This window comes from Nomascus leucogenys, chromosome 22a (assembly GCF_006542625.1).
Source record: "Nomascus leucogenys isolate Asia chromosome 22a, Asia_NLE_v1, whole genome shotgun sequence".
Classification (NCBI taxonomy): domain Eukaryota; kingdom Metazoa; phylum Chordata; class Mammalia; order Primates; family Hylobatidae; genus Nomascus; species Nomascus leucogenys.
The window spans coordinates 10,689,975-10,717,393 of NC_044402.1; the positions used below are offsets into that span (position 1 = coordinate 10,689,975).

The 27,419-nt window shown below is 36.9% G+C and overlaps 1 protein-coding gene across 6 annotated transcripts in view; it reads left to right on the forward strand.

Annotated features, from left to right (window-relative positions):
* The window catches only part of DICER1 (dicer 1, ribonuclease III), a 71,581-nt gene that overhangs the window by 13,801 nt on the left and 30,361 nt on the right, over positions 1-27,419 (forward strand). For 4 of the 6 annotated variants that reach the window (XM_030802629.1, XM_030802633.1, XM_030802632.1 and 1 more), the window contains exons 3-13: positions 689-789; positions 8,259-8,447; positions 9,084-9,246; positions 10,125-10,255; positions 11,576-11,710; positions 12,133-12,293; positions 15,011-15,179; positions 17,133-17,605; positions 24,027-24,159; positions 25,091-25,333; positions 25,945-26,099. In XM_030802629.1, coding sequence (XP_030658489.1) covers positions 8,304-8,447; positions 9,084-9,246; positions 10,125-10,255; positions 11,576-11,710; positions 12,133-12,293; positions 15,011-15,179; positions 17,133-17,605; positions 24,027-24,159; positions 25,091-25,333; positions 25,945-26,099 — 1,907 coding nt within the window. In that variant the 5' untranslated portion in view covers positions 689-789; positions 8,259-8,303. The remainder of the gene's footprint in view (positions 1-688; positions 790-8,258; positions 8,448-9,083; positions 9,247-10,124; positions 10,256-11,575; positions 11,711-12,132; positions 12,294-15,010; positions 15,180-17,132; positions 17,606-24,026; positions 24,160-25,090; positions 25,334-25,944; positions 26,100-27,419) is intronic. The other 2 variants (XM_030802631.1, XM_003260935.2) reach the window with 2 other exon arrangements.

Here is a 27,419-nt window from a genome sequence, read left to right on the forward strand (position 1 = left end):
TCAGTATTTGTTGATCAAATTAAACTTTTTATATCTACATTTTATGCTTTCTTAGTTTTTGATTTATAATCTCTTTTAGAGAGCCACCCCAAATTTAAATTTCTGCCCGACATTAACATTGTTAACAGTGTTCTTGAATTATTTTATTCATAAATTAATTATATAAAAATGTATAGTGTAGATGTAACTGTTCTTTTGTGTTTTTAATTTCATTTTGGGAAATTGGAATTGCTGATGGATTTCTTACCTGTGTTAAAGAGTTACTACTGGGTTGTTTGGATTTCTCAGCCAAGTACCTCTTCTGGTGACCTTCTTTATTTCTTTTGTATATGTGAACTTAGGAAATAACAGCTAATTTTTTTTCATTTTTCTATAAAGTACTATCTTTAGACTTTATTTACTTTGATTTCCTTATATTAGCTTTGAAATCTTTTTTTGGACTTTGCTCTAGCTTTTTATTTCTCCCAGATCTCTGGGAATTAGGCATGCTATTGTAGCTTATTCTCTTGTTCTTTGTTTTAGGGTAAGCCTTGGTATCCTAAAATAATCTAAATGCCTTTTGTTTAAAATTTAATTCAAAATAATGGCCCTTTATTCAACTCTTCATATCAATAGGGCTCTCTTGTAGATGTGTTTCTGTTCAGTTTACAGGAATCTTAAACTTGGCTATTTTTGCATTTATTTTTAGAGCAGAAGCTTGGGCATGCTGTGATTTTCCAATAAACTGCTATCACAATGTCAAAATGCAGTTCAGACAGCAGCAACACAGAGATCTCAAACATTAAAACGGTAAATCTGTGATTCATCATGTGGAAAGAGGAAGAGAGTTTATTCTTGTCTTTCTCGTCTTTTCCTAAATTACAGTCATGCATTGCTTAATGACTGGATATCTTCTGAGAAATGCATTGTTAGGCGATTTTGTCATTGTGTGAACATCATAGAGTGTACTTAATTAACATAAACCTACATGGTATAGCCTATTATACACCTAGGCTATATGGTATGACCTTTTGTTCCTAGGCTACTAACCTGTACACCATGTTACTATATACCGTTGTAACACAGTGGTATTTGCATATCTAAATATACCTAAGCATAGAAAAGGTACAGTAAAAATACAGTATCATAATCTTGTGGGACCATAGTCTTATATGTGGTCAGTCTCTAAAACATCGTTATTGGGTGCATGACTGTATTTCTAAGTGCATAATATGTGGAAACTATGAAACAACCTCACTAGTTTCATGAGGGTAAGTTGTTTGACGAGAAATTTAAAATCTATAGTTGAAAAACAGTCGTGGAGTTTTTTTGGCTCTGCAAAAGCAGTTAATGGTAGCCGGTTTATCTGTGAAACTAGAACCTTTACCTGCCAGCAGGGATTCAGATCTTTTCATTAAGGCCAAGTTTAAAAAATCTGTTTAAACATGCCAAGAAAGTAAAAATTGGCAAAATTATAGGTTTTCCTGTTTTTATATTACAGATTACCTGTTGGAATTTTAAGTCTTGGATTTGTTTTCCCTAAATAGAAAGTGCATTACTGGGGCCAGTTATTGTCCACTAAATGAATGAAAATTAATTTAAACATTGTAACCTTATGGAAAATATAATTGGAAGGGTTAAATTGTTGTTCTTTATGTCCTTGTACATCCTCTCTCCTGCACTCATCTCTCAGGGCTGGTAGGAGTGGGATAGATGTGTGTTTCCAAACCAAATAGAAATATATCTTGATCCATCCATGATTCTGTTCTGTATATTACTGTGTGGACATTCATGAATCTCTAATTCAGTTTGTCAAATGTTTACTTAAATGTATATACAGAACATTGTAGCAGGAAATTTAAGAGGTGCAAAGAATGAGACTCATGTCTTGTTCTTATGGAGCTATGCTCCAGTAAAAGAATAACATGTATGTTGTGTATGTGTGTCTATGAATAGATGTAAAAATCTGTAATAGAAATTATGAAAGGCAAATAGAAGCTGTTTGAGGTTTTAATGTCACTCAGGTGGACATTGTTTTCATTCTAACAACCTGCAGTTTTTGTTTACCATGTCCTCGATGTGGTTCTGTACAGTGGGTAATACAGGTAAGGGTAAGATATGCAGCTTCTATATCCAAGGAAATTCTAGTCTAATTGGTCATATTTTAGTGAGACCAGAGTTTTAAGAGAAATTATCTAAATAAGAATTCATATAAAATTACAGAAGTACATTTTATGGATTAAGACTATACCCCAAGCCTCTGTAGTATAACTGCTAGGATCACTTGGATTGAGCACATAGGATTGAAATACAGGATTAAACACTTTCAGTTGGTCAGTCAGGGAGGATACATAATATGCTATAGGCTTTCAGCCAACAAGGATTACTCTTCTGTTATGGGAATTGCTGGTGAATGGTGATGAGGCAGCAGTAGGATAGCATTCTAAGCCCGGCGAATAATCTGAACATAAGGTTACAGGTGGCAGAGGTCAGGCAGTCATGAGTAGGAGGCAGTACTTTTCAGAGTACATTTGGGACTAGATATCACAGAGGGTAGTGCTTTGCTTAATTTCCTTTTTAAATATCAACTTTTTAATGAATTCCCTTCCAATAGTTTGTATTATTTTCTTACACATGGTTTTTTGTGAGAGCTGATAGAAACCTTAATCTTTTCAGGTATTTTTGGTTACAGATGTTATTTCTGTATTTCTTTATTGTTCGATATTTATTTTTACTATATCATGTATCTATTTTCTCTTTATTTAGAGCCTAAATTTGATAAGTGTATACCTTTCATTTCTCTGATTTTTTTTTTTTTACTTTTATTCTCAGATTGATTCTTAGAAACCAGCTACCTATCATTTTTTCTAAACCCTGTGAAAGTTTTAGGGTGGGGTAGGGCATTTATGAGAAATGTTGTGTTTGCTAAGAAAAAAAAAAAAAATCTCTGTCTTTTGAAATGCCAGGAACAGAAGCTGGACACTGAGTGAATTTGCAGCTCCTCCTTTTCCAAGCTCTTTACCTGCTGGTTTGTAGGAATAGGATCCACACACTGAGTGAAGTTGGTGTCTTGAGGTGAAACCGGGCCTGAGAAACATTGGAGGTCTAGGGCTTATTTTCCAGATAGAATTGAGGCTTTGTTGGTCTTGGGCCAGCTTCCCTGCCCTGCCTGTTTTCTCCTTTGTGATTTTATGAGAGCGAAGGAGGAAACAGGCAGGCCAGGGAAATGCTCTCTCTCTCCCTCTCTTGTGCCGAGGGAGAACCGTCCAGATTTTTCCTCAATTTGTTTCTGAAACAAGTGGCTTTGCAGTTTCAAAAAGAATTTACTGATAGCAGAAAGTGAAAAAAATATTCCTAAGGACAAATAAGGAGAAAATTTTCAAAGTCTAAGAAGCTTCTTGGTAGAGCCCATCCCTGGTTTCTTGGAGTCTAAAGACCCTTGACTTTTCCCTTACAAACAAAGCTTTTCACCTTGCTTGGGATCTGGCTGCAGTACTTGTTCATTATCTCAATATTTGTGGCCTGATGGCTTTCTGCTTTGTTCCCTGACTTTTTTCCTTTCCCCTTCCACTTCCCCTTTTCCATTCCCTTCCCTTTCTCCATTCCCTTCCCTTTCTCCATTCCCTTCCCCTTTTTCTTTCCCTTTTCCTTCCCCTTCCCCTTCCCTATCCCCATTTCCATCCGCTTTTTCTTTCCCTTTCCCCTTCCCCTTTTCCTTCCCCTTCCTTATTCTCTTCCCCTTTTTCTTTCCCTTTCCCCTTTACCTTTTCCTTCCCCTTCCATATTCCCTTCCCCTTTTTCTTTCCCTTTCCCCTTTACCTTTTCCTTCCCCTTCCCCTTCCTCCTTCCCTTTTCCTTCCTCTTTCCTTTCCCCTTCCCCTTTCTCTTCCCCTTTTCCTTTTTCTTTTCCCTTTCCCTTCCCCTTTCCATTTTCCTTTTTCTTTCCCCTTTCTCTTCCTCTTCCCCTTTTCCTTTCCCCTTCCCCTTTTCCTTCTCCTTCCTCTTCCTCTTTCCCTTTTCTTTCCTTTTCCCCTTTCCCTTCCTTTCCCTTTTTCCTTCTTTCCTTCTTCTTTCCCTTCTTTCCTTTTTTCCTTACCTTTCTGTTCATATCTGTTCTTTGCTTTCCTCTTCTCTTTTCTACTTATACCTTTTACAGGAAGTGATAATAGTGATTTAGAGAGTGTCATTTGGTTTGCTTTTATCCCAGACTATTCAACTCAAGCTAGCTTGGATAGTTAAGGAATTTGTTGGCTCAGTTAATGGGAAAGTCCATTGTTAGGCTGGGCTTTGAGGTTGGTTGATCCAGCAGTTTATTGATGTCATCAATGACCCAGATTCTTTATTTTTGCCATCTGCAGTGCTGGTTTCATCATAAGGCTGGGTCTTTTCATGGGTCTGTGTAGTGTAATTGCAGCAGCAAATGGGGCTAATAATTTCATGAGTCATCTTCAGAGGGAAAGAAAGACAACTGCTTCTCTTCAACCATCAAATGAAAGTCCTAAATTTTTTGCTGTTGGGTGAGCATGAACCAATTCTTCTGGCCAAGGGTAAGTTGTATGCCCATCAGCTTAGGTTTGGGTGACTGGCAGATGGCAGAAAATAAGAAACTAGAGCCTAGGCAGCATAGCGAGACCCTGTCTCTACAGAAAATTAAAAAATTAGCCAGTTGTGGTAATGCTCACCTGTGGTCCCAGCTACTTGTGAGGTTGAGGCTGCAGTGAGCCATCGTTGCACCACCGCACTCAGCCTGAGTGATCGAGTGATTCTCAGTCTTGGTGAAAAAAAGGAAAAAAAGAAACTGGATCCTTGAAGACTTCAGTGAGCCACTGTTTGACTGAGACCACGCAGAGTTGAGCATGGCTATTACCTGTGGGGGAAATGGAGTATTTGAGAGCTAGCCAGAATCACTTGTCCTTGTGCTTTTGAATACATAAAGGAATGAAGTATTTATTTATATTTGAGCAGAAAATGAAGAAAAAGATTTATGTTGTAAGAATAATAGGACAAAAATATGTGCTGTACCCATTTTGCCCCACTTCTTTTTGTGTACCATTTGAGAATAGGTTACATGTATCATAGCTCTTTACCCCTAAATACTTCAGTGTATATTTCCTAACAATAAGGGTATTGTCTTACATAGCCACAGTTATATCAACTTCAGGGAATTTTAACATTGCTGTTATCTCGTTTTAAAAATGAATTCAATAATGTCCTTTATGAATGAGATCACTATTTATGTTCTTTGCAGCATTATTCATAATAGCCAAAATATTGAAACAATCTTAAGTGTCCATCAACAAATGAATGGATAAAGAAATTGCGATACACAAACATACACAAACACACATGGAGGAATATTATTCAGCACTAAAAAGAAGGAAATCCTGCCATTTGCAAAAATGCAGATGAACCTGGAGGATGTAATACTAAGGATAATAAGCCAGGCACAGAAAGCCAAATACTGCATGATACCACATGGGAACTGAAAAAAGTAGAATTCTTACAAGCAGAGTAAAAGAGAAGGCGTAGAATGTGGGGAAAATGGGGAGATATTGGTGAAAGGGTACAGAGTTATAGTTACATGGAATGAGTTTCAGTTACATGGAATGAGATCCAGTATACAACATGGGGTCTGTAGTGGATAACAGTGTATGGAATACTTGAATTTGCTGAGAGAGTAGATCTAAAGAATTCTCACCATACCAAAAAATTGTAGCTATGTGAAGAGATGGATATGTTAGTTAGCTTGACTATAATAGTTCGCTGCGTATATGTGTGTCAAAACATCACACTGTATACCTCCAATATTGTCCATTTTAATTAAAAAAAAAAAGTCCTTTATGGCATTTTTCTCTTTCAGATAGGATCCAGTCTAAGTTCAGGTATTACATGTAGTTGTTGTGTTTCTTTATAGTCTCTTTTTTTTCTTTTAGATTTCAGAGGGTACGTGTGTGTGTGTTTATTACACAGGTATATTGCATACTGGTGGGAATTGGACTTCAAGTGTACACGTTACCCAAATAGTGAACATTGTACCCGATGGGTCGTTTTTCAACCGTGTCCCCCTTTATCACCTTCCTCCCTTTGGAGTTCCCGCTGTCTGTTATTTCCATCTTTATGTCCATGTGTATCCATATAGTCTTTGTTAATCTGGAACATTTTCATAGTTTTTCTTTGTATTTTATGGCATTGACATTTTTGAAGAATACCCTCCGCAGCTTTAAAAAATAAAACATTCCTAATTTATTTTTAGACTATTTTTCTAGAGTTATTTATTGTTATTACTAATGTTATCTGTATGAGAAGAAATGGTGACAGTTGTAGGGAGGAGGGGGTGCTGCTGGTTCCTGGACATACCTGGTTTCTGGAAGTAGGAGAAGATGTGTTGGGTATTTACATCATGGCCCTCTTTTCTCCTTTGTTTTATATTTTCATCCATCATCAGAACTTAGACTTGTTTCTTGGTACCTTCTACCATGTCTTTAACAAGTCTAGGATTAGCATTTGGGTTGGTGAAAGTGAAGGGTCAGGCTTAAGGGTGAATAGTCCTAGACAGTATGCAGTCTGTAGTCATGAAGGAGAATTGTGGAGGTATCACAAGAGTCGATTCCAGATGGGAAGGTCAGTGATGGGACCCGCAGATCTTAGCCTTGGGCCTTCAGAGTGGCCTCTTGATCTCAGACGTTTTGGTAAAATAGACTTCCACATAGGGTTCTTGGCAGTTGTATTAAGAAAAAAGTTTAACTGATGAGCCTGCAAGTCCTGAGGGCTTGCTGAATTTGGGAAAGTGGGTACTAGGCTTGGGTACTAGGGTAAAAGGAATGGCTGTTGGGGCTTTGATTCAGCAGAGAATTAGCAGATTATTTTTCATGAAGAACATAGTTCTCTTTGATCCAGGGAAATTATGGGTTAATATTATCTCATAAAGTACTCTGTGGTACTTTGCTTGTTCCCTTCCGGAAAGATGATGAGTGTGATTGTGCTGTCAGGCCCACAGACGTGCTGTCTTACTGGGCTCTCAGCTCCTGCAGTGGGGTGCCCCTGCACTGCTTACTTGAGATAGTACTTTATGGTAGCTGAATGTTGAATTCTTGTCAACAGAATTAATTTCTCAAATTAGAATTCAGTATTGTGCTGTATAAGAGACCCTACACTTGAGACTTCTTGTTGAAATAGTTGCAACAACTTAAGTCATGTGTTGTACTTAACATGTCAGGAGATTCAAAAGTTTTGGTTGTTAAGTAACAGAGAGTTGAATTATCTCTTCCAGTTTCATAGAGTAATAGCAATGAACACTCCAAAGCAGTGCAAGAGAGGAAATTCCCTCCTGTGGGGCGAGGAAGTCCTGCTGACAGTAAAGCCAGTGGTAGGCTTTCACACAGATATTTGAATCCCTGACCCTCTGTTTGAAGGGTAGGAATTTTAAAGATTCCATTTTTATTGTTTTACATAATCAGATTTACCTGTGGGAAAAACTATATGAAATATAGAAAGTGCTTAGATACCATGAAAAAATTTTTATTTCACAGAGTGGTGTCATTTGTTTTAATTTATCTAGAATATGTATAATTTTAAAGATACATATTTAAATAGTTGGTCAGTTGTGCATTTATAATAGATTGTCAATTGAGAAAAAGGCCTATGTTCATGGGCTATTGATAAAATGACAATTTTAGCAGATGTCTAAATCTTTCGTGGTGCAGGCACAGTGCTAAGTGCCTTCCATACATTATCATTTTATCAATAACGTCATAGAATATACAAAGAATGTTCAAAATTTATTTATGTGTATATTTACATATTTTATATATGTACATATATTTAACAAGGCATCATGCTGTACATATTTTCTTTTAAAGGTTTATTATGGACATTGTTCTATGTCAGGAACTATAGATATGTGTTATAATCTTAATGGATTCAAAGTATTCCATTATGTAGTCATACCATAATTTATGTAGCTTATTTTTTACTAGTAAATTTTAAAGTTATTTCTTATTTTTAAGTAATAATGCAACAACAAATATTCATGTACATCTCTTTGTGCAGTTGCTTGATTCATTCTTTAAGACAAATTTCTAGGCGTAGAATCTCTGGGTAAGGTACAGAATGCTTGACTCCTAAAATGATCCTCTTAGATCAAGAAAAAGCTAAAACAATTATAGGAAGAGTTTGAATGGCTCATAGGAATGATATTCTGATGTTTCTCTTGTTTCTGTGCTTTCTTTTGTTTTTAACCCTGCATGGTTGTGTAATGGTATTCTTTTTCCCTTTTGTAGTAAGCTGTGCTAGAACAAAAATGCAATGAAAGAAACACTGGATGAATGAAAAGCCCTGCTTTGCAACCCCTCAGCATGGCAGGCCTGCAGCTCATGACCCCTGCTTCCTCACCAATGGGTCCTTTCTTTGGACTGCCATGGCAACAAGAAGCAATTCATGATAACATTTATACGCCAAGAAAATATCAGGTACTAATGCGAACACTAATACTGGAGCATTCTTCACTAAAATGGAATACATTAGCATATAGTTGACACAACTTATATAAAACTCATTTACCCTTTCAGGCCTCCCACTTCTGATTAATTTTCTCATTTAAAATACTTTTATTCTTAATAGTCCTTTTCTTTTCTAACATCTGCTGGGTAATTGGATTTGATAGTTGTATTTGTGAAGTTTCTTTTTTCCCCCTCTGAAAACCTCACTGTTCCTTAATACTCACTTGGATGTGTCTGTCCTAGTGAGCTGGGTAGGAACCTAGATTAGTTTGAAAATGTTCAGCCATGAACTGGCAGAACCACGATTACTCTAAGTTTAGTCATTCATGTTATTCTAAAGAAGTATTCTGTGTATACAAAAATAATGCTTAAAGAAACGGTAAATGCCATTTCAACACATATTTACACAATACAGCTGTATATAGCAGACATTTTATTCCTCTGAGTTATTCTCATATAAAGACGTAGACTGTGGGGGTTTTTTGTAAATTTATTGGAGGACGATTTTAGAGAACAGTGAAATTTTCTGATTTAAAATAAAATCCAATTTTATAAATTTTATACTTAGGTAAGAAGTGCATAACTTTTTTTTCACCATGTTTCTAGGTCGAACTGCTTGAAGCAGCTCTGGATCATAATACCATCGTCTGTTTAAACACTGGCTCAGGGAAGACATTTATTGCAGTACTACTCACTAAAGAGCTGTCCTATCAGATCAGGGGAGACTTCAGCAGAAATGGAAAAAGGACGGTGTTCTTGGTCAACTCTGGTAATAAAAAATTATTTTATCAAGTTGTGCAGGGGAAATTGGATGGGATTTTATGTTTAAACAGATTTTCTGTGTTAAGTTAAATTATTGAAGAAAGTTTGACAGATAATGTACTCATTTAATCTCTTCTGGCAGAAATTGTTTTGTCCTGTTTCTTTTTGGTGTTTCTCTTAAATGTTCTGGTTCTGTATTTCGTTTGAATGGATTGCTTTTGGAATATAAGTATGGGAACATATGTACATTAGAACATAATCTAAGTTGTTACATTTATTTTTGTTCTTGATGTTTTAGCTTCACCAAGTATGTCAAAAGGTGCTTAATTATGGATAGTTAACTTTTGTACTTACGATTTTGCTATATCAGGTGTATTAATAAAATTACATGCTGCTTAGAAATTAGATATTCAGTTAAGAGTTTAAAATACTGGTTTTTTATATGCTTGGATTATATATAAAAATAAAAAATACAAAATGTGAACCTAAGCTGGTAGGGCACTAATATATTCATGTCACTGCTCTTTTTTTAGGTTGTCTCAGTATAACTAACTATATGCTTTAAATACATGTTAGACTGTCTTGTTTCCATCTGATTTTATTGAAGAAAACAGGAGGGTGGCTTAGAGGAAATCGGCTATGAAGAAGAAAGATGGTGTAGGGTTCTCTGAAGCGAGTGACAAAAAGTGAGGTGGCAAGTCTAGTAGGTGCCATTTTTTTGGAGGATAACCTTGGAACTGTGGTTTTAAAGAGGCTATCAAAAACATTGTTGGTTAGGTCTAATATAATAATAAGGATTTCTGTAGACTGTTAATCATTAGTAGTCCAGAGAGCCAACTAGGCAAGATTTCTCATATTTACATGGAGTATTATATTTGTAATTAGCAAACCAGGTTGCTCAACAAGTGTCAGCTGTCAGAACTCATTCAGATCTCAAGGTTGGGGAATACTCAAACCTAGAAGTAAATGCATCTTGGACAAAAGAGAGATGGAACCAAGAGTTTACTAAGCACCAGGTAAGACTTGTAGAGAAATTTCATTTTATAAATCCCTACAAGTTCTTGACTTGGTTTGTAAGATGATCTGTAGCCTTGGTTGTCTGATTTAGGTTTGAAAATTAATTTCCTGTACTTAATCAGCCTAGAAGCTAGTCCTGATGTACTATATCTTGTTGTAAGTCTTACCTTAAAACCAAATAAAGGCCGGGTGCAGTGGCTGACGCCTGTAATCCCAGCACTTTGGGAGGCTGAGGTGGGTTGATCACCTGAGGTCAGGAGTTCAAGACCAGCCTGACCAATATGGTGAAACCCTGTCTCTACTAAAAATACAAAAATTAGCCGGGCGTGGTGGCGTGCGCCTGTAGTCCTAGCTACTCGGAAGGCTGAGACAGGAGAATTGCTTGAACCCAGAAGGTGGAGTTTGCAGTGAGCTGAGATCGCGCCACTGCACTCCAGCCCGGGTGACAGTGAGACTCCATCTCAAGAAAAACCCCAAAAAACGAATAAATTACTAATTTTTATTGCTCTTAACTTTGTAGAAAAGAAATAGCTTTCAGCGTGATCTGCTTGCTTAAAAAACACAAATTCCTATGACATATTTCCAACTTGCTGATGATGTGCTTTAAAAAATTTACTCTTGAGTTAAATGTCTTGGAACTGGAGAAATTTCTTGCTTGAGCTGTTTAGGTCTTTGACAGAGACTTCCTCTAACTGAATGTTTCCATGTAGCCAGCATGTGCTGGAGGCTCCTCTAACTTACATGTTTGCATGTAGCCAGCATGTACTGGGGCTTTTGGTGTGTTGGTCATTGGGGGATACACAGTGGTTAAGAGGCACTTCCTCACTGAACTGAAACAGCCCAGCCTACTAGTGTGCTTCACATACTGGGATAAGTCCTCATTAATAAAGCGCTTAAATATCCACATAATGATAGGCTACAAAAATAACATTTAGTCTGGGTTTTCTTCCAGAAAACCATGTCAGTTCAACAGAAAAAAATAAAAAGTGTGAATTGTTTTGTGATTTGCCTAAATTGACAGATCTCATCAGTCGTAATATGGCTGTGGGGATCTAAGAACCTGAAGTAAATTTAGATTTGTCATCAAGACATGCTTTCCATTATCAAGATATTTTTTCTCTACTCTTTTCCCATGCTTTCCTGATTTCCTTCTTAGTTCTGATGTATAAAATTATATGTATTTAGTATTTTAGTTTTAATTTTGACTAATGAATTCCTTAATCCTCACTTACGATACAATGGCTCTATGATCTGATTTTATGTAAGTATATCCAGGCAGTGAATGCCTTGTTTGTTTACTGATGTTGATTTTATTTTAGGTTCTCATTATGACTTGCTATGTCGCCTTGAATGTTTTGAAAAATGGTTACTTATCACTGTCAGACATTAACCTTTTGGTGTTTGATGAGTGTCATCTTGCAATCCTAGACCACCCCTATCGAGAAATTATGAAGGTAAGTTTTAGACCTAAGTCTTAGTAATTCTTGGTAAACTATTTAGTAAATGCAGATTTTTTTTTTTTTTTAGATTTCAAAAGCAATAATATTAGTTATCAATATTGGGAGTTTGGCTGCAGTGTATGAATGAATGAATATTAAATTAATGTTCATTTAAATCTAAAACTTTTAAACATCATAATAAATTCTGTATAATTTTCATAGTGTATCTAATTGAGCCTTTTTGAAAAACAGATCTTTTAAACAAACTATAGTAATTCTATGAGTAATTTTATGTTGTCCTTGGTATAGTGGCATTTCCACCAAATTCTTTTTTTACTATTTGTTAGTGATTTTGATATGTTTTAATATGGCGATGTCTCTCTTGTTATGGCCTTGCAAAATGAAGCCTTTACTGTCAGTATCTTTTATCATGTTAGCTCTGTGAAAATTGTCCATCATGTCCTCGCATTTTGGGACTAACTGCTTCCATTTTAAATGGGAAATGTGATCCAGAGGAATTGGAAGAAAAGATTCAGAAACTAGAGAAAATTCTTAAGAGTAATGCTGAAACTGCAACTGACCTGGTGGTCTTAGACAGGTATGTACTTCCGATTGACTCGGCTTTAATGAGATTAGTTGAAAACATTATTAAGTCTTTGGTGTTTTTTGTAGTACCTTGCAGAGAGTACCTATTTAAGTGAACAAATGGCAGTAAAGAGGAATGGGCAAGAGTAAGAATTCTCTATAAGTACCATTACCTGTGAGTTCAAGAATCTAACCTTGTTTCCACAGAGAGTAGCAGACAGGCATTTCTGCCTTGAGATTATGTGTCAGCTCTTCCTGTTTGCTGTTGTTGCCAAGGACTGGGAACTTTGACAGTAAATTTGTATTTTTTTGCTGTCAATATGTGTGCTTTGTTCTGACCTAAATGTCTTACATGATGCTTTCAAAGAACATTAAGTTATTTAGAGAATTCAGCAGTATACTTTAAAATGTTTGGAAATACCCCATTGTTTTCAAAGTGGGTTGTGGATTTCAGAGACAGTTGCTGTTTGTGATTTCTAGGTTTGACTCTTTTGAGAGGGTTACTATTTTGAGTTTCATTGAAAAGCACACACACACACGCGCACACAAAACCTTCATAACTTAAATTGGTGGAAGGGAGCCTTTACAAATTAGGAAAATGGCTTTTCAAATGTAATGAATTCGATTTATGTCAAAATAGCCTTCCATTCTTACTAGATGTAGTCTTAAATAAGGCTAAAGATTACCTAGTGGTGTTTCTTACGACAGTTACAAAAGTAGCGAAGACTGATTTCTCAAGTTGTGGAGTTGAGTCAGACGTGGGTTTGAATACTAGCTCCACTAACTGTAAGCTGTGTGACCTTGAGTGAGTCACTTATTTCCTTGAACTTGTCAAATGGCATTGACAGTGGTTTCATGGGATTCTTTGATAATCAATTACATTGACACATAGAAAAATCTGCAGTGTGCCTGGCATTCAGTAAGAATTTGAGGAAAATTTTCTTTGGAGAGTGAGAAGGAAAGGTAATATTTGGGATCCATCAAACTTAGGTATTCAAATGCCACATGAAATACAAATCTTAGGACCTCTAGAATGTGCTGTGTCTGACTTCTTGAGCCAACACTATGGTGGAGAAGTAGAAGGCTGTGCTTGTGCTTTTCTCTGACCTGAGTTAGAGTGCTTCACTTGTATTGCCTAAAGGTTTTCTGAGAAGTAGAAGTAGTAGAGTGTGTAAGTAAAACTGGTAAGCAATCTGTTGAATAAGCATTACCTAATTCTGCAAATAAGGACTCTTTGGTTGAGTATAAATTCTGTTTTGGGTTAAGAAAAATAAGAACTATAGTATATATGTCTTTGCTAGATTTATTTTTCTTAATAAAATTATCATACGTACTTTTAGGATATTATGTGCCATTCTGGTGGTCATTTTTTATGAAAGGCATAAAAGACCCAAGGAATAATATTAGAAATGAATGAAAGTTGCGGGAGTTTTCCTTATGAGGATTTAAAAATATGTTAAAAATACAAGCGATATTTGCAAATATTAAAAATTTCACACAGATATGGAAATGGATAAATTGAATGATAAAACTCCCCGTGATCAGTCTTCTCATTCTTCTTTCTGCTTCTGCGAAGTGATTGAGTTTCAATGAGTATTTTGAACACCCTTGTTCCTCATTCTGGCAAATACCTAAGGGGGCAAAAGATGGAAGTCTAAACCTAAAAAACAAAAGAAAACAAAGTGTAATAATAATGAAATCTATTGGCAAAATTATTTGAATATCAGCCCCCGTAGTCATTTCTTGAGACCTAACAGGCAAACATAGTACAGATTGAGCATCCCTAATCTGAAAACGCAGAATTCAAAATGCTGCAAAATCTGAAACCTTTTGAGTGCTGGTGTGATGCCACAAGTAGAACATTTCGTATCTGACCTTGTGATGAATTGAAGCCAAACTGTGGTCAAAACCTGTTTCATTCACATTATTTAAAAATATTGTGTAAAATTACCTTCAAGCTGTAAGGTGTATATGAAACATAAATGAATTTCATGTTTAGACTTGGGTCCCATCCTCAAGGTACTTCATTATTTATATGCAAATATTCCAAAATCTGAAAAATTTTGGAAATCCAAAACAGTTCAGGTCCCAAGCCTTTCAGGTAAGGGCCCTCAACCTGTGCAGATAAACGTGAGTACCACTTTAGGAAGGCATGTTGTGAGCCTGCCTTTTATATTGATTAGATATACAAACTGAAACTAGGAAGCTTCTTTTTGGAGTTAGACATGTAAATGGATCATAATGCTGTAGTGAGTTTTTTTAGAAATGAGACAAAAGGTGTTCAGGGAGGCAGTAGGGTTTGGCTGAAAGAGCCCTCAGAGGAAGGCAGTCCTGAGTTTTGTTTAGACAGAATCATGTAATGTCTTTGAACCTTCATTTCCTTCATCATCCTCCCTGTGTGTGGATTAAGTTAGAAGGTATGTAAATTCCCAGCATAATGCTTGGGGATGCAGTGGATGCTCATTTGTATTCTTTTCTTTCCCCTCTTCTCCCCTTGCCTTTTGAAAACATCTTTTAAACAATACTTTACTGGTTTATAAAATACATTATTTACTGTTGAGAAATATGGTAATATAGAAAAATAATAATTAAACACCTAAAATCTCACCCCACTGCTAACATTCTGGCTTTTTTTTTTGTATCCCCTTTTTTTGCTTTTTGAAAAACTTTTTTTAAGTTGCATTCTCACTACTGCAGTATTGATGATACCTTTTGTTTCTTATGTTAAAGGTATACTTCTCAGCCATGTGAGATTGTGGTGGATTGTGGACCATTTACTGACAGAAGTGGGCTTTATGAAAGACTGCTGATGGAATTAGAAGAAGCACTCAATTTTATCAATGATTGTAATATATCTGTACATTCAAAAGAAAGAGATTCTACTTTAATTTCGAAACAGGTAAGCATATACCAAGTAGGTATAGTGATTATATTTTGAAAGCTTTGTTTATTTTTAATATTGAAATGAAAATATGCTTCTAATGAGGCTCTTTTCTTTACATTTTAGTTTAAGGTCTTACTCTTTTTAGACATTTTTCATTGAACATAGCATATTAGGTTGAGTTCATTGTTACCCAGTGCACATTTATATTAAGTGTAGACTTCCCCTACTTAAGGAGCTGAGCTAGGATTCATGTCATGGTTATTTAAGTATAAGGAGTGAGTCCAATTTTTGTTTCTTTTTGGTCAGAAGAGTTAGTTCCTGCTCAAACCCTTGAAATAAATTCTTCCGCAGTTTCCTAGTGTGGGTAACTGGATATGAGCCTATTGTCTCTGAGTGGTACTGCTTTGAGAAGAGATCCCTTAGGACAGTGATCCTTCCATTGTGGGCCCCACATCATCATCAGCAGCATCTGGGTGGGGTCCTCAGGACTGAATTTTACTCTTTGCAGAGTCTTCAGTTTTGAATTTCGATAAGCCCTCTGGTAATCTGATTCATTAAAGCTTGAGAACCACTGCCCTAGAATTTGCAACCATTTGTGAATGTTAACACTGTATTAAATGTGGGTCTTAGTTTCTCTCCTGATGATTTTTTTCTTCTTGAGCAGCAGTGCCCACATTTTTCTTGACCTTTGCATTCTTTCTTCCTTTCCTTTTCCCTTCCCTTTCCTTTCCTCTTTCCTTTTCTTTCTTCCTTTCTTTCCTGTCTTTTTTCCTCTCTCTCTCTTTCTGTCCTCTCCTCTCCTCTCCTCTTTCTGTACCTCCCCTCCCTCCGCCTCTTCCTCTTCTCCCCCGTCTTTCTCCCCTCCCCCTCCCTCTCTCCTCCCTTTTCCCCCTCCCTCTCCCCTCCCTCCTCCCCCTCCCTGCCCCCTCCCTCCTCCCCCATCTCCGCCTCCTCTCCCCCTCTTTCTCCCCCTCCTCCTCTCCCCTCCTCTGTCTCTTCCTCTCCCCTCCTCCCACCTTCCCCCTCCCTCCTCCCACCTTCCCCCCTCCCTCCTCCCACCTTCCCCCTCTCCCTCCCCCTACCTTCCCCCTCTCCCTCTCTCCCTCTCTCCCTCTCTGTCTCTCTCCCTCTCTCCCTCTGCCTCAATTCCTCATTTACACCCTGGCCATGGATTAACTTTGGGCTCTCAATTAGAGTCGCAAGATGCAGCGCTCTGGGAGGGTCCAGGATCAGAGTCTGAATTTAGCTGAGATGTTAATGTTGAGGAGCCCTGACCTTGTGGTGGAGTTTTCATTGAAATCAGATAACAGGGGCTTTTGGAGAGCTGTGACAGAGTGTGTGGAGGCTGCCCCAGTGCAGCTGTCCTAGCTGCTTTTCCACTTCCAAGCAATATAGGCCTTTCCTACTGTTTAGAAAGAAAGAAAGAAAAATAATAATAGAGACAGCTGTGCAGTGTTTTTACAACAATCTCATCGTGGCATCCAGAGGTGCTGACTGTAGATCGACCAAAATTCATCTACAGTTTCTAGTCAGTATAGTGGAAAACATATAATGCTGGAGAATATTGTACATAAAGTTCAAGGAAAACTGTACTGCTCTTCCCTGATGCCTAAAGTTAAATTACTGCACTACATAAATTTTATGTAATTTGGCAGGAAGTAAATGACTCAGGTATAGTTCTAACTAATTATAGATCTAAAAATAAGCTTCATTAACCTCATACAATTGCATCTTTTAATTTCTGTTTGATTATTTTATTGAAAAAAGGAGATGGTTCTAGGCATATGCATACGAAATGAGCTTGAAAAGACTAATGGCCTCTCCCCCCCACCTTCAGGGACTTAATGTAAGGCTGGGTTACATTTAAGAAGCCATTTGAGAACAACTGAAATCCCCGTTAAACACCATATGAAAATGCTAAATTATTATTAATGGTATTAGGTTTTTTCTTTTCTTTTTTTTTTGTAGATACTATCAGACTGTCGTGCCGTATTGGTAGTTCTGGGACCCTGGTGTGCAGATAAAGTAGCTGGAATGATGGTAAGAGAACTACAGAAATACATCAAACATGAGCAAGAGGAGCTGCACAGGAAATTTTTATTGTTTACAGACACTTTCCTAAGGAAAATACATGCACTATGTGAAGAGCACTTCTCACCTGCCTCACTTGACCTGAAATTTGTAACTCCTAAAGTAATCAAACTGCTCGAAATCTTACGCAAATATAAACCATATGAGCGACAGCAGTTTGAAAGCGTTGAGTGGTATAATAATAGAAATCAGGATAATTATGTGTCATGGAGTGATTCTGAGGATGATGATGAGGATGAAGAAATTGAAGAAAAAGAAAAGCCAGAGACAAATTTTCCTTCTCCTTTTACCAACATTTTGTGCGGAATTATTTTTGTGGAGAGAAGATATACAGCAGTTGTCTTAAACAGGTAAATCTCTAAGTTGACTCCTTTCACATGAGAACAGGGAGGCATCCTGTGTTGTGATGTGATGTGCTGCAGCAGCTGTAAGAGCTAGCATAGGGGTTATGTCAGTGTTCTTGACTTGGCGCCATCATTGCTGATACGTCATGCTGTCCTGGGATTGACAGAGAGGATGTTTTCCAGAAGGCTGCTTTTCATATGGCTGATATTTTTTTTCTTAAATGATGCTAATCTATTCTAATCTACCCAAAATGGAGGACAAGTATGGTCTTTAAAAAAATCAGTACACATTTAAGTAAAGCATTGTTTTATATTCAATTGTAGATTCAATTCAGATATTTATTAATCCTTAACTGTGTGTTAGACATGGTGTTAAGCATTTCACACCAAGTGTTCCCCTCAGGTAGTCTTAGGATAAATTTTGTCTGGGTATCGTGACTAATTTTTTAATGTTGATTTTTTTCTCTTAAAAATATGGATTCAACTTTTCAAGGCTAGGTTGGGCGTGATGGGTTGTGCCTGTAATTCCAGCACTTTGGGAGCCAGAGGCAGGTAGATTGTTTGAGTTCGCAAGGGGCAACATGGCGAAACCCTGTCTCTAGAAAAAATACAAAAATTAGCCGCTGGTGGTGTATGCCTGTAGTCCCAGCTACTCGGGAGGCTGTGGTGGGAAGATGGGTTGAGCCTGGGAGGCAGAGGTTGCAGTGAGCTGAGATGGCACCACTGCACTCCAGCCTGGGCAGTAGAGCCAGACCTTGTTTCAAAAAATAAAGTTTTCAAGGCCATAGTGCAAAAAGTTTAGAACAATTGAATTTATTTTGGGTTGGTTCATAGACTGCATATTAAAATTTTGTGAATCAGAAGAGAATAAGAATGTGGGGGAAAGTTCTAAGACTATTAGCAAAGGTGATATTGAATCCAAATTTTAGGCTGTGGATTCCTACTCTTTCTCCCTTCTTCAATGAAAGATTTTTTTTCTAATTCAGAACCAGCCAGGGAGCTATACTTCAGATTTCTGTCGGATGGTCACTTAATGTATGGTCCTTTTGGTTTGTGGATAGATACTCTTACTTTTTTCTGCCAAAAAAGGTCCTTATTTTGTACTTAAATCAATTTACTCTTCTATGAGATCCGTTAATTGGCCACAGTTGATCCCTAACTTCTCTGCAAGTAGTGATCTCTTAGGAAAAACTAAGCTTTGCTTCCTAAGGTAATTTGGGATTTTTTTTTTCTTTTTCTTTCTCTGTGTGTGTGTGTGTGTGCGCGCGCGCTTAACTGCTTCTGAATGTTTAGGGGTTTTAAAAACTTTTTTGAGTAACGAGAAATTGGACTCGAGGGTCGTCATCTGGCAGTTTTTAGTCTGGTAATTTTCATAGTCATTGAGCCTGATCCTTCTGATGAATACAAAGGAAAATAACTTTAGGGACAAAATTACATTTAAATCAGAATTTGAAGATTGGAAGGGGACCTCACTGACTATCTAATCCAACCCACTTATTTTTGTAAAAATGAGACAGAGCCTCAGGAGAGAGAGTGATTTGCTGTAAGTTAAATTGCTAGTCAATGGCAGGGACAATTCTAGAATCCTAATATCCTGACTCCTAGTTTCCAGTTTTATCATAGTAATGCCCCTGGGCATCACAGAACACTAAAAACCAGTGCTTTACAGCAGGAACATTGCCAGGAGACGGACCTGGGAGAGCGTGACTAAGGAGGGATTATTTCTTAGAGCAGGGAAAAAGCATTTTGGGAGTCAAAAAAGTTTAATGCTGGCACAGTTGTAAGCCTAGTTATGGACATACTCCCCATCTCCATTTAGGATTGTATAAGGATTAAATAAATTTTCTGGGGCTTGGAGAGAAGAAATGGGGGTGTATTTTCTGCCTTCCCCCTGTTTTCTGCATGTATTTTTAGGTAAAGATGTGCCAGTTTTTATTGCAGGAATATTAGCCTGAAAAGGTTTATCCAGAATCAGTCAGTTACTTCCTATTGACTTTAAGGATCAGATTAATTGTGATCAACTTGCATAAAATGTGACTGGAACTTAGTGCTGTATGATGAATCAAGAGTGGTCTGAGGGTTGACTTTATGAGCAGCTAATTAAATATACAATAGAGGTCTTGTTCCAGTAAGCTTTTTAATAAGCTTAGAAAAACTTCCTGAAATCCAGATTCTTTCCTTCCATCAATTTAATGGGAGAAAAAACCCTTCTATAGTGAATAGTTTCATGGGCATATAAGCTATTGTAATGTACATGCAGTTTTCTACTCTCCTAATTAAAAAAAATAAATCACAGCCACTTCTATATGTAGTGTAAGTATGTGCACAGTCTTATGTTTATGGGTTTCTTTGTACCTTATATTTACATAGGGGTTTATAAGTTACTTTTATATATATTTAAGACATATACACAACACTCCATGGGGGAGGAAAGTAGATGTTCTTTCCATATTACAGAGGAAGAAAACAAGCATCAGTGTGTGACCTTCCCCAAATTACACACATATCAAGTGGCAGAAAATGGCTTCCAGTCTCAAGTCTAGTGTTCTTTTCACCGTGTAATATACTAATATTTTGTGATATTGGCATTGGACAAACCTGGGTTCACATCCTGTCTCTACCGCTCCCCCCTTTTTTCCTAATAACTTTTTATTTTGGAATAATTTGAGATTTACAGAAAAGTTAGAAAAATGGTACAGAGAGTTCTCATATGCCCCTCACTTAGTTTCCCCCATTGATGTTATCTCATGTCAGTGTTTGTCACAACTAGGAAAACTAACATTGGCCCATTACTATTAACTCCAGACTTTATTTGGATTTTGACAGCTTTTCTACTAATGTCCTCTTTTTTAAAAAAAATATTTTTATTTTTTTCTAACCACTAGACAGTAAGGGATAATGTCTTCTTTAATCCAAGGTGTCATATCACATTTAGTTGTCAGTGTCTACCCAGTTTCCTCTGGTCTGTCACAGTTTTCGCAGTTTCTGTCTTGTTTTTGATGACCTTGACAGTCTTCAGGAGTACAGGTCAGGTATTTGGTGAATGCCTCTCCATTGGGGTTTTTCTTATGTTCTGGGGGTTGGACTGGGGTGATTGGATATGGAAGAGTACCATGGAGGTGACCTGCTCTTCTAGTCACATTATATCAGGGGGCTCTCATGGTATCAACCACGAAACGTCACTCATCATGTTCAACTTCATCAATGGATTGTGATAGTGTTTGTCTGCTTTCTCTACTGTAAAGTTATACTTTTTCCCTTTTCTTACTCTGTTTGGAAGGAAGTCTCCAAGTCTAGCCCACCCTGGTATGGAGGGATTAATCTCCACTTGCTGGAGAGGGATATATCTATATATATTTGGAATTCTTCTGTAAGGAAAACTAGTTTATCCTTTTTATGTAACTATCTACTTATATTTGTTAATTGAATCATGTATTTCAATTGGTGGTTTCATGTTTATTTTATACTTTGGGCCATAAGCCAATACTATGTTATTTATTTGTTGCTCAAATTGTTCCAACTGTGGCCACTGGGAGCTCTTTGAGGTTAGCTCCCATGTCCCTTTGACATACCCTCATCCTTTTGTTTTTGAGCACCTTCTTTGTGATACCACAGGGTGCTCTGGGCTCTTGTATTTCTCCCTGCCTGGCCCTAGAATCAGCCATTTTGCCAAGGAGACTTGGTTTCTTTTCTACCCACTTTTTGGATGTATATTTTGTGAAAGTTATTTAACTTTTAAAAGTTTCAGTATGTTCGTTCATAAAATGGAAATAATACCTCCCTCTCTTACTGGCTTGTTGGTAAGAGACTTTGTATTAAAAATGGCAGTTTTATCAGCTGGCACACAGTAGATGCTAATTCTTCAGCCGCTTATGCACGCATCTAGGGAGTGCAGTATCAGTATGCTATTTATGTAACTGTCAGTGATCTTTTTTTAGTGAGATCATAGAGGAATTATATTTGGTTTTCTCCACATTGACAAGAAAGTATAAGGAGTAAGGGATACTGTTAAAGGAATTGTTGATAATGTATTTCAATAACCTGGCAGAAATTTCAAATAATGTGTTTATATCTTTGAATTTCTTCTCCTCTTATGGTTGTCTGCATTAGTTAGCATGTTTATTCAGATCACAATTTTCTGTAATACATCTATTAGTTTTCTGAACCTACCATACATATTTCCTATTTTTGATTATGTTATTTTCATTCTAATTGGGGAGAATTAGATGTACATATACACACAAAGTGTAGGCTATGAACTGGCGCCAGACTTTACCTATATCATGAGTTAAGTACAGGGATTGAGAAGAAGCATTTAGAAACTCTTAGAGCAGTTTGACAGTAATTTTATATCTGCTGAATACAATAAAATTGATGCTTGAATTTTAATGCTTTTTAAATTTCATTTTCTTAGTCGTTCACTTTTATGAAATTCTACAAAACTGTCTCTGATGGATTGGAAATTTAAAAAGAAAAGCTGGTTCTTCGCTGCAGATCGTTTCAGAAACACTGTGCATTAGGGAACACTGTACTTACTTTATCAAACAGCTTGCTGGTGAACAGCTTGTATAAACTCAGTATAAAAACCAAAAGAAACAAATAATACTTTGTCTTATTTTTTCTGTGGTGTTACGAACCCCTTAAGGAGTTTGCACTGTCCATTGTCCTCTGGGAGTTCACATGTGACTGCCTGGCTTTGTTTTCCCTGAAGCCTGTAGCTTTGTCCTGGGTACTGGTTAGGCATGGCCGAGATTCACCAAGTAGAGAAATACATTTTTCTCTCTAAGCATTATTAGCATAGGTGTATTCCATGTAATTATTGCTTACAAGAGATTTTATTTATTGTGCCTGTTGTCTCTTCTGTTCTCTGTGGTTTTGATATGGGTTTCATTAAGGAAAAATGAATTGACTGTTGTTGCCTCTGTTTCTTAGCTAATTGAAGTCTGCCAGATGGATAATTTATAATTTTGGCAAAGTAAAATACATTCTTTGCCTAATTAACGGTAACTTAAAACACATTCTAAATCTCTATTCTATTCAAATTGATGCTTATTTATATAAAATTTGGAAGTATGTATTATTTCTAAGGTGATTTATTTTGTATTTTAGACTTTTGGGCATGTTATTTGTTTGCATGTAACACTGCTTTCTGTTACATCTTAAGTTTATTAAAATAATTAAACACACCTTGGAACATAATAAGGAAGCCTCTGATTCTGAATATTTAAGTACTTGAACTGTAGAACTTGAACTACAAGCTGTAGTTTGTAGACTCCCAAACTAACCTAGACACGCAAGTGTTGTGCCGATTGGGATCAAGAGAGATTCTAGATGGCCACTTCCAGCTCTTTATTATTAGTCTGTTTCATGTATTTTTTTTAAAAAGAACGATTTGACTTAAAAATGCAATTTTCTATTTGGAATTTATACTATGTAGTATGACTTGAGAGAAACCATGTGGAATCGCTTATATCAGGTGTGGAACCATTTATCCCGTGTGCTGAGTTTTTGAATGTGGATATTTCCAAAATAGCTGTAATGGCAGCACTAACTGTTAACCTTCTGCACCTGTGTAATGTGATCCCGTCCTGTAGCTCTTTGCCATTTCTTAGCTAGAAGGCCAGCTTTCAGTTACAGGCACTCTGGGTTAATACAGAGGAGCAGGCAGGAAGAGAGACAGAGCTCAGGAATCTCCTCTTTCATGACAGGGAAGGGTGGGGATGCCTTGCCATTTCTGTGCCCTGTACTATGCTGTGCAGAATTTTGGTCAGTGGCCTGGGGACAAGAAAGCATCAGGAATTGAGAGGATACAACATTTCTTTCCCATGGGCTCTGCTTCTAATGATATCAGGTGGTAGGATAAGAGGAAAAGAAATCGCAGCTGGAACTCTTGTCACATTTGTGGGGGGTGAAGGTTTCCTTTGATGTTGGGCTCACTGGTCCTTTCTGTATAAGCACAGTAGGGCCTGCAGCTCAAGCTGTGCGTGGTCTAGAGAAGGGTGTTGAGTTGAGAGAGGAGCGAGTGGAACTGGTAGAGGGATGAGTTGAGCTTTTTTCATTGGACGTCCTGTCCCGAGGCCAAGATCTATGAGGATCCATGTTTCTCTCTGACTAGCTCAGTCTCATCCTGGGCCACATTTCTATTAAGTCACCGTCGCCAAATCAGCTGTTGGAGGTAACGTGACCATTTCATTTGTCAGTACAAACCAATCTTGTATTTGGCATTATAAGTACTTGGTCCACAGATCTATGTGGTGAAGAGTGACAGTGACTTCTGTTTAAGCAAGTTGGGAAAAAAGGACCAAGACCGTTTTGTTAGGTATGTTGGCAAAAAATGCATGTACTTCCATTTTAAAGGAGGCTTTAAAAACAAAAGTTTATTTTCTCTCAGCAACATTTAACTTTCAAATGTGTATAATTTTCTTAGATTGATAAAGGAAGCTGGCAAACAAGATCCAGAGCTGGCTTATATCAGTAGCAATTTTATAACTGGACATGGCATTGGGAAGAATCAGCCTCGCAACAAACAGATGGAAGCAGAATTCAGAAAACAGGAAGAGGTAACTTAAATCAAAATAAGTGTACAATAACAGTTTTCAGGACATATACAGACAAAGTGCCCACAGGGTCTCCCTTTTTTCATAGTTCCCCAGAATTATTATTATTTTTTGTATTATAGAATACTTCTTCATATATTAGACCAGCTGTCCCCATGAGGTAGCTGTATAGTGATTTATATGCTCAGAATTAGAATAGCTATCTGGCAAACCAATTTTATGTCTTAGTTGCCATCAACCAACTTATTTTCTGTGATTGGATTGATGTCACACAACTGCATTTCATGGAAAGACAAAGCATGTATGACCTTAACTCTTGTACATTCCATATGACTATGAATTAACAAACTGAAATCTTTTCCTAGAAAGTGTTTTCTTTTTTTCATTTAAAGGCCTATTTTGTTTGAATTCTTAAAAAAAAAACAGCACTATATTTTATAGATTTTAGCTTATATATTTTTGTGCTTTGTAAGGTCTTAATACAGGAAACAGCATTGTAAAGATGCTAAAACCTAATACCATGTTCTGGCTTGTACACAAAAACCTATTTAAAGTTTATTATTTAACTTAAAATTAGCAGAATAATTCCTGTTGAAGGCCTTTTCTACATTGTAGCTTTTTGATAATTTCCAAATTTGGAGAGTCCAGGAGCCGGTCTGATAGATCTAACTGTCTGAAAACTAGCTTATGTTACCATTTAATTTATCCTGAATTGGAGAGTCTCATTAAATCAGTTTCTTTGTCCATGTTTCCATGCCTCCTGAGTTTTCCGTGATACTGTCATCTTCTTTAGCCTGGCCTTAAGGATTTAGAATGCCCAAGAGCATGTGTGTCAGAAATGTCAGTTGTCATTTACTTTTACTATGTTTTTGTTTGTTTGTTTGTTTTGGAAATTTTCTTAGAAGTGCTTTTCTCGGTGGATTTTTTTTTTCAGGTACTTAGGAAATTTCGAGCACATGAGACCAACCTGCTTATTGCAACAAGTATTGTAGAAGAGGGTGTTGATATACCAAAATGCAACTTGGTGGTTCGTTTTGATTTGCCCACAGAATATCGATCCTATGTTCAATCTAAAGGAAGAGCAAGGGCACCTATCTCTAATTATATAATGTTAGCGGATACAGACAAAATAAAAAGTTTTGAAGAAGACCTTAAAACCTACAAAGCTATTGAAAAGGTAAGATCAACAGATTAACATGTGCTGGCAGTTCGGGGGAAAAAAAATTAATATGGTTTCTTTGTTATTCTTTGTATCCACAGAAACAGATAATGAGTTTTATCTACAGGCAATAATCTCAAAAGAGGTGTACCCTGTGTACATTGTAAGGAAGTTGAGAATGATTACAAAGACCCAGCAGTGTTATACAAAGTGTTTGAAAGGGCACAATAAGATAACAGTGAAAATGATCATCACATATGTTATTGGGGATGAATGGGAAATTGCATTGCAAATATGGACAGTAACTGTTGACTGCTTAAGTTATTGAGTGATTGGAAAATGATGACATGGTAGTTACATTCAGAAGGACTGACAGTCACCTGTGTGTGTGTGTCTGTGTAGGCACGGTACAGTATAGACTTGGTACCATACGGTAAGGGTCTCCATATGATTGGAACTAGGAGGGATTCATTGGAAGAAGATGTCTGCAGCAGGTGACTTTGGAGTATTGAAGTATGTTTAGGAGAGAGAGAGATTTTCAAGAGAGTTTTTTCTGTAGGTACAGAGGCAGACAGCATTCGGCAAAGAAGATGTGTTTTCATCATAAGTTCTGTTTTTTAAATGTTCAGATCTTGAGAAACAAGTGTTCCAAGTCGGTTGACACTGGTGAGACTGACATTGATCCTGTCATGGATGATGATGACGTTTTCCCACCATATGTGTTGAGGCCTGACGATGGTGGTCCACGAGTCACAATCAACACGGCCATTGGACACATCAATAGGTATGGCATCATATCATTTGTGTGGAAAACCTGGGCATGTTGAACAGTTTAAGTCTAAACCTGTACATTTTGTATTGTTTACATTTTGCGGTTACCAGTCTTCACTTAGACTTGCCATATTTTCGATAAAGAAAAGTTACTTTTTTTTCATTTTTTTTTAATCAAAAGGCAAAAACAGTGTCGTGCAGCAATAAAAGTTCAGTATTCCTTGGCAAGGCTAACATAATGAAGGCATTTTAAATTAGGTTTAATTTAATTTTATAATTCTCACCAATTTTTTTCTAAATCCTGAAATTTTTTGTTTTGTGCCATAACCATTGGGTAATGTTGAATTTTCCCCTAGCAATAAAGTAAGATTGTGATAAACTAATTTATATTTTTGGGTACATTGTAATTTACTTTGTCCAGAGCTGATAATAAAATTTCTAAGAGCTAAGAAGAGCAGATGCATTCCTGGATTATATATCAGGATAATTTCTATTCAGAGACAAAAGAGCAAGTATAAGATTTTCTTTGTAACCTTTTATTTTGAAACAGTTTCAAGCTTTAAAGTGTTGTAAGAATACTAGAATTTCGCATATGCCTTTCACCCAGACACCAAGAGAGACTCATTCAGTTTCATGAGAATGTTCTTTGTAGCCAGAGGATCCACCTTAGAGTCAGGAGTTGTCCTCAACTCCTATTGTCACATCTTCCTAGTCTCCTTCAATCTGGAACTGTTCTTTAGTCTCTCCTTGACTTTAATGACTTTGAAACTTTGGAAGATAGATAGGCTGTCATTTTGTAGTCTGACTCTCAGTCTGGGTTTGTCTGATATTTTCTTATGATGAGACCCAGGTTACAAGTTTTTGGGCAGCACATCACTGAAATGATGGTGTCTTCTCCTCATCCTAGCTTACCAAGTCGCACACCATGTTGATTTGTGCCCTTACCGGTGGTAACTTAGATCACTTGAGTGAAGTCTGCCAGTTTTCTCTATTGTAAAGTTCCCTTTCACCTCTTTTATAATTAGTAAATATTTCATGGGGAGATACTTTGAGACTGTATAAAATTTGTTCCTTTTCCCAGTTTGACTCATTAGTGTAAGCATTCTTTGATATTTCTGGCCCAAATTGATTATTACTATGATGGCTACTAAATGATGATTTTCTAACTCCATTATTTCTGTATTTATTAGTTGGCATTCTACCATCCATTTCTTCTCTCCATTTATTCATTCTTATATTATCATTTTTTAATGTCAGCGTGAACTTATGGACTCCTGTTTTATTTAATGGGTTATAATCTATCATTATCATTTACTGTTTTCTTTGATGTTAA